General features: G+C 56.8%; 3 protein-coding genes across 3 annotated transcripts; 1 reads left to right on the top strand and 2 right to left on the bottom strand.

Moving 5' to 3' along the window:
- Positions 1 to 339: 339 nt before the first annotated feature.
- EX895_004542 (uncharacterized protein) lies at positions 340 to 1,242 on the top strand (the record flags this gene model as incomplete). Its single annotated transcript, XM_029885136.1, has 1 exon — positions 340 to 1,242. The coding sequence occupies one exon, from the start codon at positions 340 to 342 to the stop codon at positions 1,240 to 1,242; it is 903 nt and encodes a 300-aa protein (XP_029738378.1).
- A 2,882-nt stretch (positions 1,243 to 4,124) lies between these two features.
- On the bottom strand, positions 4,125 to 8,460 carry EX895_004541 (uncharacterized protein; the record flags this gene model as incomplete). Its single annotated transcript, XM_029885135.1, has 2 exons — positions 4,125 to 5,405; positions 7,321 to 8,460. The coding sequence occupies 2 exons, from the start codon at positions 8,458 to 8,460 to the stop codon at positions 4,125 to 4,127; spliced, it is 2,421 nt and encodes an 806-aa protein (XP_029738377.1).
- Positions 8,461 to 10,328: 1,868 nt separating this feature from the next.
- On the bottom strand, positions 10,329 to 13,454 carry EX895_004540 (uncharacterized protein; the record flags this gene model as incomplete). The annotated part of the gene is made up of 1 exon (XM_029885134.1): positions 10,329 to 13,454. The coding sequence occupies one exon, from the start codon at positions 13,452 to 13,454 to the stop codon at positions 10,329 to 10,331; it is 3,126 nt and encodes a 1,041-aa protein (XP_029738376.1).
- Positions 13,455 to 16,832: the final 3,378 nt, after the last annotated feature.

Here is a 16,832-nt window from a genome sequence, read left to right as displayed (position 1 = left end):
GCTCGCGCAGCCTAAGCGAAGTGTGTCTGTGAAAGGGTCAGCGTCAGCGGAATGCATAATTTTACAGTATTTGGAGAGATGCGTGCACGGGACGCGGGGTTGAGCGTTTGGCTTTGTGGGGCGGCTGAGGTTGGTGGTGCACCGGCTAGCTATCGGAGCGGAAACGGCTTGCCGATTCCGGAGTCGAGGTTGTTTTTTCATATCTTGGGGTCTCCACACTGGGCCAATCAAGCAAGTCAATTACCTGGATTGAACCTCGTCCTTCTTCTCCTCCCCTCACCACCACCATCACACAAGCTCAGCTTTTAAATCTCTACTATCTGGTTACCTGCTTCGACGATGGCCGACGATCAAGACACCTCGCGCCCGGCAGTGGTTCTAGCCCCCGCTGATCCGGCCAAGATCTTCCGCCCGGACCTTTTCAAAGGCAAAGTGCTCTTCTGCACCGGCGGCGGATCCGGGATCTGCTACGAGATCACCAAGAGCATCATGGCGCTCGGCGCCGATGCTGCCATCCTCGGGCGAAAAGCCGACCGACTCGCGCGCGCCTCCAAGGAACTCTCTGCCGCCACGGGCTCGCGCTGCCTCGACTGCCCCGCCGACGTGCGCGACCCCGAGCAACTCAAAGCGGCGGCGCGCAAGACGATCGAGACGTTTGGGCGCATCGACTTTGTCATCGCCGGAAGCGCGGCCAACTGGCTGGCGGGCATCGAGCAGAACAACGAAAAGGGCTTCAAGACGGTTATCGACATTGACCTGATCGGGTCGTACAACACGGTCAAAGCGACGCTCGAGGAAGTGACGAAGAACAAGGGCAGTTACATCTTTATTTCGGCAACGCTGCACTACTTCGGCCTGCCGTGGCAGTCGCATTCGAGTGCAGCCAAGGCGGGTGTCGACGCGCTCAGCAGAGTTCTCGCCGTCGAGATGGGCCCCGTGGGCGTCAGGAGCAACGTCATCGCCCCCGGACCCATCGGCGATACGGAGGGTATGGACAGACTCGCACCCAAGGGCGCGGGCGACGCCGTCGCCGAGGGCATACCCATGCAGAGGATGGGCAAGAAGAGCGACATCGCCGCCGCTGCCGTGTTCCTCTTCAGCGACGCTGCAACCTATGTCACCGGTACGCAGATGGTCGTCGACGGCGGAACGTGGCATGTGCAAGGGCCTATGCTGCCGTACCCGACCACGAGCCTGGATCCGAAGAGCTTGAGTTCGATTGTTGCTGGGTCTCGTCTCTGAAACGTGTTTTTCCGGGCTCGGCAAGGCATGTTGTACGGCTTGTTGCCGGTAATGCAGTAGTGTATGTAGACAGCTTTTTGGCTGTGATGCATTGGATTGGCTGAAGCTGCTGCTGTACGTGGATTGTGAGGCGAAATGTGGTGTGACTGGATGTAACGGCAAGGGTCGGCTATACCGGCAAGCGGATCTGCCGAACTGACAGATATGTGAGGTTCGATGTATCTCACAGAACAGAGCAATTATTTTTTGAAGCGACGACTTTCAGTTGATCTCACATTCGATTAAGGGAAAACTCTGTCTTTCTCTGACACGTGATCAAGCAATGAAGCTCGGCCGGGCTCCCTCTTGGTTGCAAAATTCTGAATTCGACCAAGGTCTCTGTGAACCCAAAATTCGTGCCCAGCCCAGAAGCACTCGCCTGTCCGCCAGTGTGTGTGAGAAACTCGGGCTGCAACTCGGCGCAGCACAGTGTCGAGGCGCCGTCCCATTTTCGTCGCCAGATCGCAGCACAAGATAGTGAATCGGCAAGCTGCCTCTCAGCACCAGCAGGAGAGAGAGAGACAGAGACAGAGAGCCTGCAGCCAGCGAGGGGGCAAAGCTCGTCGTCGACACCAGCAAACTCTTCGGAAACTACCATCTTACCCCTGATTCTTCACCACAAGATCAACTATATCCTCGTCAAGATGCCGTCCCAAAAGACTTTCCGCACCAAGGTCAAGCTCGCCAAGGCGCAGAAGCAGAACCGGTATGTATGACCCGCAGAAGGGGTTTTGTCGACAGCGATTATGGCAATAAATAGCAGTAGAGGCAGTCGAAGGACAAAGTGGGACGAACGATACCAGGAGGACCGTGGACAAGGACTTGAAGTGCCGATCGGTATCGTACTTGGATGGGTTTGATGATGGACGATGGTGGAATGACGTCGGGAGTATCGTCAACTACAGACCATGGACAAGTACCGTTCAACCGACACCGAACGCAGAGCATCCAACGGCAGAAGCATAGCCGAAGCAGCACCGTGCAACACAGCATCGCAGTCACCGCCCCTCGATCCAGCATTATTGCAGCAGCATCGTCCATCCACCGACAACGGCAGCAACTTCGTCCATTCGACGTGATACCTGCACACGACGAAACAAAGAGAACATAACACAACAAGCGCACTCCGATCCTCGGGCACAGTATGGCCTCGAGTCACTACGCTCCTTCGAAGTAGTCTGCTCGCAGTCTTGGCCACCCAGCGCATTCGGCACGAACATCATCTTGCAGGTTGAACTCGGATTTGCGTCTTGCAGCGACAGAGACCGGAAGGCGTGGGACAGCTCGCCGACAGCTCTGTTTCTCGAATGTCGCAGCATAGGCGTCGAGTGCCGTACCAGGCAGCACATCAGCAGAGGACGGCCGGCAGAGACATCGAGTGCAAGCTGAGCGTTAATGCCGACACATGCAACCGCTCTTTCATACGATGGTGTAGCAACGCTGCCGTTGCGATACAGTCTCAATGGACTTGCGCTGTTAGGTAGCTGCGATGACGAGCTGCCCTCGATCTCTGTCCGTCGCTGCCAACACAGGCATCTGCGGTCGTGCACCATTAGCATAGCATCTGATTCGACCGCTCGATGCTTGCACGCGCTGTCGACACTCCTCACTCGTATTTCCACGCCAGGAGCCTGGGTTAGCGATGTGGCTAGATTGTTTTTGCATGCCATGCGACTCGCAAACCAGGTGCATCGTCTCCGATCGAAGCCCGCCGCCGCTGTTGCATCCTAAACCGCCACCGCAAGCCGCCTCTTGCAACAGCGCTTGAAACCACTCGACCGCCGTCTTTGCCACTGCTGCACGCACCGTTCAGCTTGCTTTTCCATCTGCCATTTTGCCGCTCCTTGCATCCGGCCTTCGTCTGCCCCCACCTTGTGACTCTGCTTCTGCAACAGCTTTTTCTCCACTGCTTCCAAACCGCTGTCGACAACCCGCTTTGACCACCCCTACGCGCAGCTATACTGACCCTCACTTTCGTTGTTTTCTTCTCATCCGCAGACCCATCCCTAACTGGTTCCGCATGAAGGCCGACAACAAGATCCAGTACAACGCCAAGCGTCGTCACTGGCGCCGAACCAAGCTCAACATCTAATTTCCTCCAAGATGTTGTCCGCCTCCTTTCCACTATTCACTCAGCACGGTTCTACGCTTCGCTTCCCATCACCCATTTCACGCCTGTTCCCACACTGGCACCCTTTGCTTTGTCTGACCTTTTGAGAGCGAGAGGTCCGACGACAGAGGCGCGGGGTGCGAAGGTGTGGGCGGAGCGCCTTATTGTATAGCAAACACAATACACACACTCACAAAACCAACAAAATGTGGCGCCTGCGCCTGGGCTCAGGGTCGCTCTCTCTTTTTCTCCTCGCATACGAAGGAATCAGATCCCCCCATACGAGCGCTGCTCTCCTTTCTTCTCTCTCTGCGCCTAGTGGCGGCTGTGCTGCGTTGCGACGTGGATATGGACGGATGGTGTGTGCGGTGCGATCTGAGAAAGGCACTCCGAGGGGAGCGCGAGACAAGGTGGGTTTCGTTTGTGAGCCAAATGCATGAGTCTTCGGATTGTTTTTGGTGCATCGTTGTTTCGAGGTGGTGCAGTTGGGGCGGGACATGATCGGGCGGTGGCCCAACGAGCCAGCTGAGCTGATCGTGTGTACGACCCTCGGTCCCACCTGCGCTACGGGACAAGCGGTAGAAGCGCCACGGCGACGCAGACACACGCACACACGAACTCAAGCACCACCAAGCTGTTCAAATGCGCTGCTGATCGAGAATCAACATGATACAATTAGACGCAAGCACGCACACAACTGTAAAGACGACCGAAAGACCAAAAGCACAACGATCTACTCTGCAAGCAGACCATCGAAGCGCTGCAGCACCCACGCGTCCGTGCCGCCCCGCTTGGTGCGTTCGCTGGTAGCAATCCGCACATCTCCCCTGTAGAACCCTCTCTTGATGGCTTTCGAATCGTCGAGCGGCGCCGAGAAGCCGTGTGCGCGGTAGAGCGAGAGCGCGGTCGCGTTGGACGGGTGCACCTCGAGGAACGTCCGTGCGAGATACTTCCCCACCGGGGCAGAAGACGGCGAATCGCGGAGGCTGACGAGCGTCAGACCAGCCCCCAGCGACTGCAGCACCGCCGACGTAGACTCCCCTGCATACGTCGCAGAGCCCCCCTCCGTCGCCGTCGCACTGTCCTCCTCGATAAACTTCGGACTCAGCGCCTCCACGACCGGCAGCGCCTTCCTCCCTACCGTCGCCGCTCGTTTCGACCTCACTTTCATCGCCATAAACCTCGCCTTGGCCATACACTCGCCATGCAGTGCCGACAGCAACTTGGCCCCCAGCCCCTGCCCCCTCTCTTCGGGTGCCGTCGCAAGCGTCAACAGATGCACATCGATCATGCTGCTCGCCTCGTCCCCCCTGCCCTTCTCACTGGTGGTATCGAAGAGCGAATCCTCGCTTGGAGCCGCAACTACGCTCAAGTGCGCCGAAACTACGCCCAGGATCGTCTCGCTCTCCACGGGGGGCTGCGCCTCCGCACCGCGAGGCCGAGGTGGCGGGACAGAGAGCACTTTCTTCACGGGTGCAGCGCTCGTCTCCGTGGGGCCCGGCAGGTCATCAAGGGTAAACTTGCGAACGGGGGCGCCGCGCTCGGCGAAGATGTCGCTGAACACCGAGGTGGCGGGAGTGTTGTTGATGCGCCCATCTGTGCCGCGCGGGCTGATCATGCGCGTGTGCGGCGCGGTGGGCGCGATCTTCCCTCCTACTGTTGTGGAGGAGAAGACTGAAGACGTAGCCCGAGGCGAGGACGAGAAGCTGCTCGAGGCTTCGCCCTCGGAGGAATCGCCGTCTTGTGCGTGAGCTTCTCCCTCGGCGGCGGGGGCGAGATGCAGTGACTGCAACCCGCTGGCTGCGGGGGACAGGATACCGGACGAAACATCGCCAGGCGAGACAGGGACGTCAGCGCTCGAACGAGAGTGGATCAGGTCAGCAGCTGCCGGTAGAGGCGCGGCTGGTTCCGGGATCGGCTTGGCGACTGCGACGAGGCAGACGTGTCGGTCGTCGACGAGCAGGCGAAGGAGGAAGGACGCCGTAGAGGCGTAAGTCTCTCCGTGGTCGGGGGACTGTTGCAGAAAGGAGGATCGGATGGTCAGTCTTTGGCCTTGCGAGGGGTGTGAGAAAGCCGAAGAACCAAAGTCGGGCTTCCCCCCCACATTGGAACCATGTCAACCTTTGCCAGCCTCGAGAAAGACGATGTTGGAACTGTCAAGATTCCCGAGCGTGCGGGGCTAAAATGCGGGGAAGATCTCCTTGACGTCTTCTAGAGCGCAGAAGATGCATCGCGATGGACGACCGGCGCGACCCTTCCAAGTAGCAAGCGAGATTACCGAACCCTTTTCCAACACCACATCCCACTTGATCACCTCCCCGGCCTGGGACCACCGCAAACATGACAAGCAGTCCGAGCGCCAGCGTTGGCAATAGAAGTAGCGTTTGGGCGTGAATGATTCTACGATGGCCACAAAACACCTCGAAGACGGAGCAGTCTCAGACCGGCGGATGCGTGACAACGTGCCGAGCAAGCAGAGCTCGACCTTCCGGCGCGGCGAAGAACAGAACGTGGACCTGCTGAACTGCGCGGATTGCTCGCATTTCTTGATCTCTCTACGCGAGACCGAAAATGGCGAAAGAAGCGCGTGTCATGCCAGAAAAAGATCTGAAGCTGATAAGAGAAAAAGGCTTCTTTTGTCCGACCCACTCGGCATCTAAAAGAGGTAGATGGACGCCAAGTTGGAGCCACAACAGCGCTTTGAGTCTCGCCGAGATTGTGACGAGGTTGTAGCGAAGGCCGGCAATTGCGAGGAAATCTTCCCATGAAAGCCACAGCATCGATTCCCCATCGTCCTCTGCCCGGTCAACTTCATGTGCCGAGCGGAAAAAGAATTGCCAACGAGAACAGTGGGCCGGTTCCTCCGTGGCTTCTTCAGCCTCGCTCGCTCCTCACTCTTTGTCCCCTATCACATCGTGACGTCCCACTATGACCCATACAGTGTACGCAACGTCAATCGAAGCTTGAAGTTGGGCAACGGAGATTGGGCCGAAGAGAATGTGTGATAAAGAAGTAGAGAACCGAGAAAGGCGAGAGCTGCTTACTTTCGGCTTCGGCTTTAGCGAGCCATGTCATGCAAGGCTGGCTGAGCCTTTTTAGTGACTTGGCCTCGTCCCTCCTTCCAGCACGTCAACCTTGTGTGCTTCTGCTCGTTCACCAAGAAGATGAACGCATCTGCAGAATTCACCGGCGTTGTGCTGTCCGCACCCTGCATAACCACAAGCTTTTCGTAACGCCGTTGCGAATACTAAAAAATTTGCCGGCACAAAGCATCGACTGACACATTGACGCGGTGACTTCGCGCGCCACTCGTTGCCTTGAGCCGTGCAGCACACCAGTAAGCCCGGAGATCTTCCACCCCTTGCTTTCTTAGTGACACACGCGCTGAGCGTTGCGGCAAAAGCCCCTTGATCAATGATGACCCGTAGATCTTTGTCCGATAAGCAATAATTCTCCTCCTCCTCGTCCCCCTTTTCACTGTCTTTCACCACTTTTGACAAAATTTTCAGATCTGCTTTTCATGCAGGAAGAAAGCGTATGCAGGAGGTTGCATGGGGAGTAATGTGCCGAGAAAGGAAGCAATGTGCAAGGACGGCGAAGAGAGTAGAGTCGCAGCGTAGCAAGAACGAGGATGATGCTGGAGCGTGCAAAAACGCTGACTCTTGCTCGCAGTTTCGAGCGCCGCATCAAGTCATACTCGTGGCAAAGCCTCCAAACAGCGGTCGCGGTGCTGGCTGGGTAGGAGAGCATCGGCATGCCGACACCCAATCCCGTTGACCGCAGCAGTCCGATACTGAAGGTTCAGCAGCATCCGCGCCGTGTGGCTGTGGCAATGGTATGGCGCCAGGACTTCCCTGTGTCGTGCTGGTCTCAACTGGTGAAGCGTAGGGGCAAGACGAGAGCGCGAGTGTCGCCAATTGTCTACTTACTCTGTCGGAATCGCCGTGAAAGGCATGTAGGTCGCGCACCTGTTCGAGGTCGCCACGTCGAAGCGGTCGCACTTCGATGCGTGCGTCTAGTGCCGCAGCTCTTGCGGCTGGATCGATCGCTTTGGCGCTTGAGGGGGCCAACAGGTTCGAAATCGGAGGCATCGATACCACGTTGGGGTCGTGTACCCGGACATGGTCGAAAGCAGTCGAGGACGATTCGGGAAGAGCAAACTCCAAGTCTTGTGGAGTTTCGCCCTCGACGAGGCTGATTGATGAAGCGTTCGAGACGGGACGGTGCGGCAATGTGGTTGAGTCGTCGATGGGGACGGTAACATGCTGGAAAGGGTATAGTTGTCGCACAATGCTCGAAGCATCTGGTGCCAAAGTCGGCGCCACTTCGTCGTCTGTGAGGATGTCCTCATCGTAGGGCACGTAGGTAGGCCTTCGCTCCTCGATTTCGAGATTGCGTCGAACGCCTTCGAGACGCGAAGCAAGATAAGCAGCGTCTGGTGCGTGGCTCATGAGCCTCTCGTCGCGCAAAGTTTCCAGCTCTTGCTCGACGGCGTGCACCGTCTTGCCCTTCCAGCGTCGGCCGCCAAACGAGAGACCGTCAGCCTCTTCGTCGCTGCTGCTGTCCATAGCGGTGTTGGCTGCATTTCTGAAGCTAGCGTTGTTGGATTGTGATGCGAAGGCCGCGTTGTTCTGGTCACCGACGCCTCGGTAGGTGGAAGACTGCTGCATTGTTGGCTTGTTCTTGCCATACACTGGCATGGGTGCAAACGAGGCGCGAACATCAAAGTCTGGCGAATCCGAGCCGGCGCACGAGGAGCGCCTGCTTGAGGAGCCCTGGGCCTCATCCTCAGACAGACCGGGCGAGCCTACTTGGAAGGTGGCGCGACGCTTCTTGCGCTGCGGCAGCTGGACTTTCTGACCCAAATAGCCAAAACCGTGTGTGGAAGCGGCTGGCTGTTCAGAAGCGTGTGTGTCTGCAGAACCGTCTGCTCGACTTTGAGAGTCGCTAGGTACTGTGGTGGAGTTGGCGTTGGTAGTTCGAGGCGGATCGACTTCGGGCGCCATGGTGAGCCAGCCTGTGAAGCGAGGGCGGGACGGACCCGCCATTTGCTCTTGGAACGTCGACATAGTTGGAGCCGTGGTTTGGAGAGAGCGATAGAGGTTGATGGTGTCCAGGCGGTGTGGTAGTGTAACCAGAAGAGTAGTTGAAGCTCTCGCAAGAGGTACACAGACCGCGTAGGTGGTCAAGATGAGCTCAAGGTCGAAGTGGATTGTGCGTTAAGTCCTCACAATGACGACAACAATAGCATGGTGGTAGATGTGAGATTGAAAGAGTCGATTAGCTTTGTTGGAATGGGTCGCAGATGCAATCAAAGCCGCTGGCGTTGCCGTGTGAATGTGGTTGCCTCGTGATTGTAAAGAGGAGGCTGAGTATCCCAAATGGCGTGGCGTGGGAGCACGGAGGCTAAAAGCGATGCTCAGTCGGCACGTTGGTCTCTCTGTGCGCAGTCTGTTGTCGTCCGATCGAGTCACGGCTGGCAAGCAGTGTCAGGCTGCGCTGCCAATCAAACGGGCGATCGATGAAACTTCCTTTCAGCAAATCAGTGGTTGGGCGGGCTGAGGTGAGTGATGCTGTAGAAGGAGTCGTGGCGGATGAGTTATGGAGACAGTGATAGTGTGATGAGCAGCTCTAGCGTGCAGCATGTGCGGGGAGGAGAGTCCAAAGTAAGATCAACATGAAATCCTCCGCTGCCGCTTATCTGGTTGCAACGCGCCAAGTTGAAAGAGCCTTCGCTCTGCTGCCGCTGTTGTTTCAAACGCGGGAGCAACGACCAGTCTCGGCGTATTTTATTCTTTCGTCTTTGAATATTTTCCAGAATTGGGCCCTTGATTGATTGAGTTCTGCCTTTCGGCATTTGGGTTGACTTGCAATCCGGCGTCGGCTTGTCTTCGAAAAGGTTGCGTGCTCCTGGCTGATGAAAAATGCGGCAGCGAGCCACTTCGACTCACATTCAGATCCGCAGCGAACACGGTCCAGTGATTGCCGAATCCAGACGAAAATGGCACCCCTTTGTTTGTGGAGCAAAAAGCGAAAAAGCGAGGCCAGCAAAGCAGCGGGCGGGGCAGCGATGAGAAGCCCTCCCCTTGACAGCATTGTGACCCACAAGAGAAAGCCGAAACGTCAAAAGAAAGTGGCAGGGTCGTCCCTCCTTGGAGCCCGTCTGGCAATCATCATCCTTCCTTTCTATCTGGGAGTCGACCGTTTGCTTGCTGAGTCAGTGTCCATGTGTCTGTTGATCCGACAACAGTGTATCGGCAGAGGTGAGGCGATGGCCGGACCAAGCCCAAGCGGAGGTACCGGTCTAGTCGAGTCTAGCCGGCTTTCAAGGGCAGCTAGCGCAGCCCTCTTTCAACAGCCTTTCTTTCAACCCATCTCTCCTCTCCCAAGCTCGCTACCCTTCGTCCTCTTCGGTCGCCATCACCACCCAATCTAACACCATGGAGGGAGCTGCCATAAGCAAAAAGAAAAGAACTGCAGCACCTAGGATTCCCGCGTGGTCCCCCACCGCAGTACTGACTAGGCGATACCTTGCTTAACTTCGCAGATCGGACGGGATGCGGTGCTTTCAAGGTTCTATGGCCGCAGATGGTGAGTTGTTGACTTTACCACATCATATCCTGTTCAAAGAAATCTATTTTGCGGGGAGACCGTCCCTGTCAGTCCGTTGTCGACTCTCGTGTCGCATGTTCGGGTGTCCCTGGCGAAACGTGCTGTCCCGTAACAAGGATGTATTAGCGAGAAGGGCAAAGAACTAGGATATACAGACTTGCTCATCGCGAGGTGGACAAGGGTATTGAATACATGAAGCAGGAGAGGAGGCGAGACACAGTGCAAAGAGGAAAGCGGGGAAAAGGTATCGTGCAACGTCCTCGTGTGTCCTCCCGAGATATCCAAGTTGGACAATAGTGGTTGGGTGAGGCTGCCGACGTTGTCGTTACAAGACATGACCTCCAAAGCCCTTGTTAAATAGTGTCGCACCCTGGCTGCCGGGAGGTGCTTCCATTTTTACCGAGTCATGATTTGAGTCGCCGTAGTCGGAAGCACCGCCACCGCCAGATGAGGCATCCGTCGAGTTGGACTGGCTCTCGCTGTTGCAACCACCCGTGTCGCTCTTGTGATGGCGATTCAGCGCGTCCAGACGAGCAAATGTCTTGCCACACTGTTCGCACGTGTGCGGCTTGATGTTGAGATGCAGGTTCTGGTGGCGCTTGCAATCGTGCGAGCGTGCAAAGCTCTTGTCGCATCCGGGCCAATCGCATTTGTACGGTCGCTCGTCGGCGTGCGAGCGCAGGTGGCCGCGCAGATTGTACTGCCGCGTAAAAGTGGATCCACAGCCAGGGATGGGGCACGCGAATAGCGCCTCTGATTTGCGGCGAGAGGCCGAGGCTGCTTGCGTGGCCTGGCTCGTTACGACCGGCACCGGCGGCGCCAGTTGCGAGCTCGCTCCTGAAGCGACACTCGATGCCGATGGCGAGTTGGCCGCGTTCCCGTCCAGGCCGCCCGTAGCATCAGTAGGTCCGAATGCGTCAGTCGGGTACTGAACGAGATTGCCTGCACCGTCATACACGAAGCCGCCTGCCATCGGGGGCAGCGGTGACGCGGATCCGGTGCTGCTGCTGGTGGTGTTGGAGCCAAACGAGTAGTGGCGATCATGACCGGAGCGGTACGGATGCACTCTTGCCGATCCTGAGATTGCATGGTGGCTGCCGGTGGCAGAGTTGCTGGAAGAGACCGAGCGTCCAGTCTGCGGAGGAGCCAGACCCCCATTAGGAGCGGTGATCTGCACAAGGAAATCTTCGTCGGCGCCCTGGAACATTCGGCTGCGTGAGAGGTCTTCGGAATGCGCCAGCCTGCGGTGACCGCCAGAAGCACTCTGGCGAGCGCTGTTGGAACGTCGCATCCTCGTTGCTCCTGTCGTGCCGCTGCCGCTACCCGAAGCTGCTTGGGTCGCGTCGCCTGGGAAGCGCCACTGCGGGTTGTATTCGTTTGACCCAGCATTCGCAATCTGTGAGGAAAAATCGGCGCCTCCCATCGAGTTGCTCTGGTCATTGAGCTGGAACACGGGTGGCCACATCGGCTGCTGTTGTGCCTCAAGCTGTTGATGTGCTTGCTGCTGCTGTTGCTGCTGCTGCTGCTGCTGCTGCAACGCCAGGAGAGCGTCATGTTGCCCGAATCCTTGCAATAGGTCGAGAGATACGGTGTTGAGAAGCGAAGGGTCCATGGTGGCGAGCTGCGACGGATCTATTTGCGAGGTTATACTGGAAAAGAGCGCCGGATCCGCCTTGAACACAGACCAGTCGAATTCCGGTCCATTGGCCTGCGTTTTGGCAGCAGCTTGACTGGTCGCAGCAAAGGACCAATCGAATGCCGAGCCCGCGCTTTCTGCGTTGCCAGCAACGATGGGAGAGCGCGGCCCGATATCCGAGTTAGCACGCTTGCGGAAAGAGGCGAGGGTAGGAGACTCGGTTCTGCCAGCGCTTTGAAAGCCCATGTCCACATCGAGACGCAGGAACTGGCGGATCTTATCATACGAGTCCTGACGCTTAGCCTGGCTCGACCATTGGCCCTGGGCGTGAACTGGCGTAGTGCGTTGCGGGCCTCCCGCCAGCGTCGACATCATCTCACTTGTCTCGCTTGAATAGCCTTCTGGTACGAGACGGCCGCTGGCAGAGTGCGGGCGGAACAAGTCTTGGACCGAGGACGTTTGCGACAGATTGGAGCCCAAGTGGGACCCGACGCTGTGAGCAGAAGTATCTGCGTAGCTGAAAGGCTCATTGTGCAGCGTGTTGGACTCGGTCGAAGGCAACCAGTTACCGCCGTTGCCGAGCTGATTTGCGGATCCGTCAGGATCGTTCGACATGCTTTGAGCACGTTGGAGGAGCTGCGCAAGAACTTCCTGGAATCCGCCGCCGTGTGCGTGCGGCCCTGATGCCCTGGGTGTCGAGGGCGAAGGAGCCATGACGTTGATGCTGGGCATGTGGGTGTCGCCCTGAGAGGCGACGGTAGCGGCGATGGGGGTGAATTCCATTGTGGTGTCGGAGACCGAGACGGTAGGGATGCCTAATGTGAGTTGAGGGGCCCTTGCGGTGGCTTGCTGGCCGGTCGTTGGGCCCGCTATTGATGTGTACGGCGAGGGAGAGAAATCGCCTGTGGACTGAGCAGCATTCGAGTGCGGGAATGCGGGCGAGCCGCCAAAGTCCGAGACGTCATCAAAGACAGGTGGATAGCGTTGGTCTTCGTCGAGCTTGATCTGGCCAATCTGACCGAGTGTCTGATTAAGAGCGAAATCTGATGCAAAGCCCTGCCCGAAATGCGGCGGACTTTGTGCATCCGAGCTGTGCGAACCGATGCGGTGATGAGAGGCGGCAGGCGAGACATTACCAAGATGCGGGCTCGACTGTGGGCTTGGATTGACTGTGTAGTCACGGAAGGCATTTGGTGCACCTAGTTGTGCTCCCGGTGCAGGAGACGCAGACGGAGACAGGTGAGAGGAGCTTGGCGTGGCGAACGGGGATGGAGCGTTCAACAAGCTGCTCTGGGACGGCGCGCTGTAGCCATCAGCAGATGATGGGTCGTAGAAGGCACCATTCTTTTCGTCGATAGGTTGGAGGCCAGCATGGGAGAATGAATTGGCGTTGGTGAGAGCGCCAGAGGCGGGAGTCTGCATGTCGACGCCAGAGTCGGGGACTGCGTCGACCAGCCGAGTCCCTGCGACGAACGACTGGCAGCGTGCTGTTCTTACTGAAGCGGAGTCAGATTCGCTGTGAGCCAAAAGATCGAAAGGATTGAGCTCGGACAGAACCTTCTCGATGCGATGAAGATAATGGAGACGACGAGAGGAGAGTCCCGATTCGTCGAAGCGCTCAGGAGGGTTGGAACGATCGGCGAGAGTCTCGGTGGGGGAGACGAGATCGGCAGCCTTGGTGGATTCGGGCGGCGATGCAGACGGGTCGACGACGAAATCGAAGAGGGTCGATGTATCGGAGCCAGGCGTGAGCGGACTGCGAGGCTCGGCGAGGGGATCTATGAAAAAGTAGGAAGTCTGGTGGGATGAAAGCATGGATGTCAGCGCTGTGTGGCTTTTGTCTGATCGCGTGGACCCGACGCCGAGATGTGGCAAGTATAGTCGAGGAGATTGGCAAGGATGTGAACAGCGACTGCTAGATGATGGTGAAGAGCATAGAAGGGTGGTGGAAGGATAGACACTGTGATGAAGGCCAATCCGCAACGGGCTCCGCAGGGTGCGTACAAGGATTGGTGTACCAAGAACGGGAAACTGCGCGCGATGGGAGGAGGGGCTGGTGTGATGGTGGATGAGGCTATGCAAAAAGTTGGCTAGCAAAAGTCTGGCCCGTAGATGGCAACGACGTGGAGAGTGCTGGAATGAATCGAAATCGGAGCTGCGACTGTCCGAGATAGAGACGGAGTTACTAGTGTGGGAGTGGGGCGATGCTGCAAGTCGGTGTGAAGGGATGCATAGGCGAGGAATGTCGTATGTACGTGACAATGCGATGGGAAGGGAAGGCGTCACGGATGGGGCGAGGGGACAGGCGGCTGCATGGAGACGAGCCACGGGGCACAAGTGAGCACTTACTACTGTATGGCGTATGTTGACAGCGGACGGACAGCGGACGGAGGCGATGCCGGATCGACGACAATGCGAGCGATACGGATAAGATCGAGAGGAGATGGGTATGCTTTGCTCGCCGTAGAAAAATTCGGGTGATTGCTCGGGTGTCAAGATACGGATGTGGCTGTGTCAGGCCATGTGGCCCAGCTGGGATCGAAAGCGAGGCAGCTCGGATCGACGGTGATGCAGCAGCGTGAGCTCGTGCAGCCTGGACAGCAGACGCAGAATCGGAACCTCAGAGTGGTAAGCTTGAAGTACGACCTCGCAGACTGTCTACGATGGATCCAGAGGTCGGCAGCTGATATCAAGGTGGTGATGAGGAGATGGATGGTGGCAGCGGTCAAAGAGTCGCTCTGCTGCGTGGATGCAGTCAAGAATTACAAAATGGAAACCAACATGAGAAACAGAGCTCCACACAAGCTCGATTTTTCCGATTTTGGGTCTGAAAGTTGCCCCTGCCAAATTGCCTGCATCTCACGACAGCTCCAGAATTGTGTGACTTCATTTCGGGTGTGATTGCGAGAGAGCGACATCAACAGCGCTCAGCCGGACAGCTCTTCTCGCCGTGGAGAATGTTCCATTACGGCAGGCCCCTGCTGCTGCCTTCACCCAAGTCTGACTCGACAGCCCGAGCTTGCTCTTCCTGCTGGCCGGAAGGGAACAACCACAGTAGCGAGCTTTCGGTGGCGTCGACGTTGGTGCCTGGCCCACCACGGCAAACAGCCCCTCTATTCCCACTCTCACGCCCACTTCGAAAAGATGAACCGAGGAGCTGACCAAATCCAGTGCCAAGCCGGCTTCGTCGGTGCTTGGCAGTCAGTACCGTCGTTGGGTCTTCGAGAAGAATGCCTGCGGTTTGGGTTTATTACTGACATCACTTCTTCATTTTACCGCCGGTCAACCGGATGCACAACAGAGTAATTTTTGATCCGATAGAAGTAGGCCAGCAATCCAGTTTCCCTCTTTTCCAGAGGAGGACTCGCCGAAGAAGAGAAAAGGCAAGCAGAAAAGCGAGAGCCGAAAATCGGCGGTCACATATCGAGCCACGGAGCACTGCCACAAGATAGACAGGTCACTTAGGTCCACGGTAATACTTGCGAGAGACCAGTGAGGGACGAGCTCGTCCCAAAGCATGCTCCGAGATCCTGCATACCCTTTTCCCATTGGCACGCTGCGTATCACCGTCTCGGGTACTGTTGTCGACATACCTCACGTTCTAGAACTCGTCCAGCCCAGCCCAGAGGCTTGTCGTTCGGGAACGCCAAGCCTAGCTCGATGCCGGAAGCAGTGCAATGTCTCACGAGCGACGCCGCGGCAGTAAACGTTCCCCCCCCGATTCCTGCCCTCGATCCACTCGATCCAGATGCACCTTACACAGGTCGATGTAACATACAGTTCCAAGCGTGGATTCTCCTCGGCGCACCATCCACCTGAGCTTAATCGTGATCGCTTTGATTTTTTTTGGGATCACGCAGCTGATATTGAAAGAGGGACACGAACTTGAAGAGCGATGGCGTCCGATATCTAGCGTTCGAGCTGCATACGCCGCGCAGATGCATCTGCCAAATGGCTGCGATGCGAAATCATTCTCTGTCAGAAGCTGTCTTCCACAAGCCAGAGAGCACGCAACCTGTCATGGTGTTGGACTCTGATGACTGGCTGCACTTCTGAAAGCACACACTTAGCGATCCGCGTATTCCGAACGCCATTCCGACGAAGACATCGACCAGCGTTCCCAATCATATACGTGACCTCGAGCAACAAGCCGAGGTTGTGTCGATGTTGCAATGTCTTTCCCTCGCAAGGGCCCTGATCCATGCAAATTGATGCTCTTCGAAGGAAGTGAATCGCTTTCCGAAGCTTTGAAGCTTGAAACCCAAACTTTTGTTTTCGTCCATTTATCCCGGCTGTGGCCCACGCCCTCCGAGTTTCTCTCGTCAATCACGGAAAGGACCCTTGCTTGCTCAACACACTCGCTGCTGAGGACAGATAAGGCCACATACGCGTGCCGCCTAGACAATGTTGCCATGACCAGATGCCAAGGGGGATACCTGTTGCAGCCTTCCTCTTCCAAGCCGCTGCCTTGGAGCGGTCAAGCCTTTCGGCTGGAAGAGGGCGAGGGAAGGACTTAGCAGCAGTCGACACATGGCAGCAGTGATATTGCGCTTTCAGGCGAGAGGGACGTGTCCCGAGCACTCAGAGTGTCCTTGCGTCAGCGTAACGGACATGCGCCTCGCAGTTTCTCTCAAAGGCTCGAAAGATCAGTCGACGCAAACCCTGAATTGTTGTATCGACTACAAAATTGCCTTTTGTCAACTGACCAACGCGCAGTGGGGGAAGTGTTGTTGTATTGCTCAGGCGTACGATTAAAAACTGATCTCAAGCTGCTGTCCCATGGGAAGAGCAACACACACACACGACGGCCATTTCGCCCCAATAGAACGCCTTTGAAGGGGGAGGGAACGGACGCGCTTCAGAGACTGATCTCTGACCCGCGTTGCGCTGTTGCTCAGCCCCAATTCTCTTCCATTTTGATTTTTTTTGGAACAGCTCACGCTGTGTCACGCTTGAGCTCTGGCGCCTGAGCCATCCAAATCCACTACTCACCCATTCGTTCACTCACTCAAAATTTGACCAAAATTGCTGCTGTTGCCGCTCTCTGGTCGAGTGGCTGAGTGGCCGTCTCGAGCCCAGACCACAAATGTCCAGCTAGGATTTTGAGCTCTCTGCCCTGTCTCGAGTCTCTTTGCATAGCTCACCATCACGCTCAGCCTTCTTTTCCTTCCTTACCCTCTCTTCATACTCATC

The sequence above is a fragment of the Sporisorium graminicola genome, chromosome SGRAM_4 (assembly GCF_005498985.1).
Source record: "Sporisorium graminicola strain CBS 10092 chromosome SGRAM_4, whole genome shotgun sequence".
In the NCBI taxonomy this organism is placed as follows: domain Eukaryota; kingdom Fungi; phylum Basidiomycota; class Ustilaginomycetes; order Ustilaginales; family Ustilaginaceae; genus Sporisorium; species Sporisorium graminicola.
The sequence above is the reverse complement of the archived record's forward strand: the minus strand, read 5'-3'. Positions and strand labels throughout refer to the sequence as shown.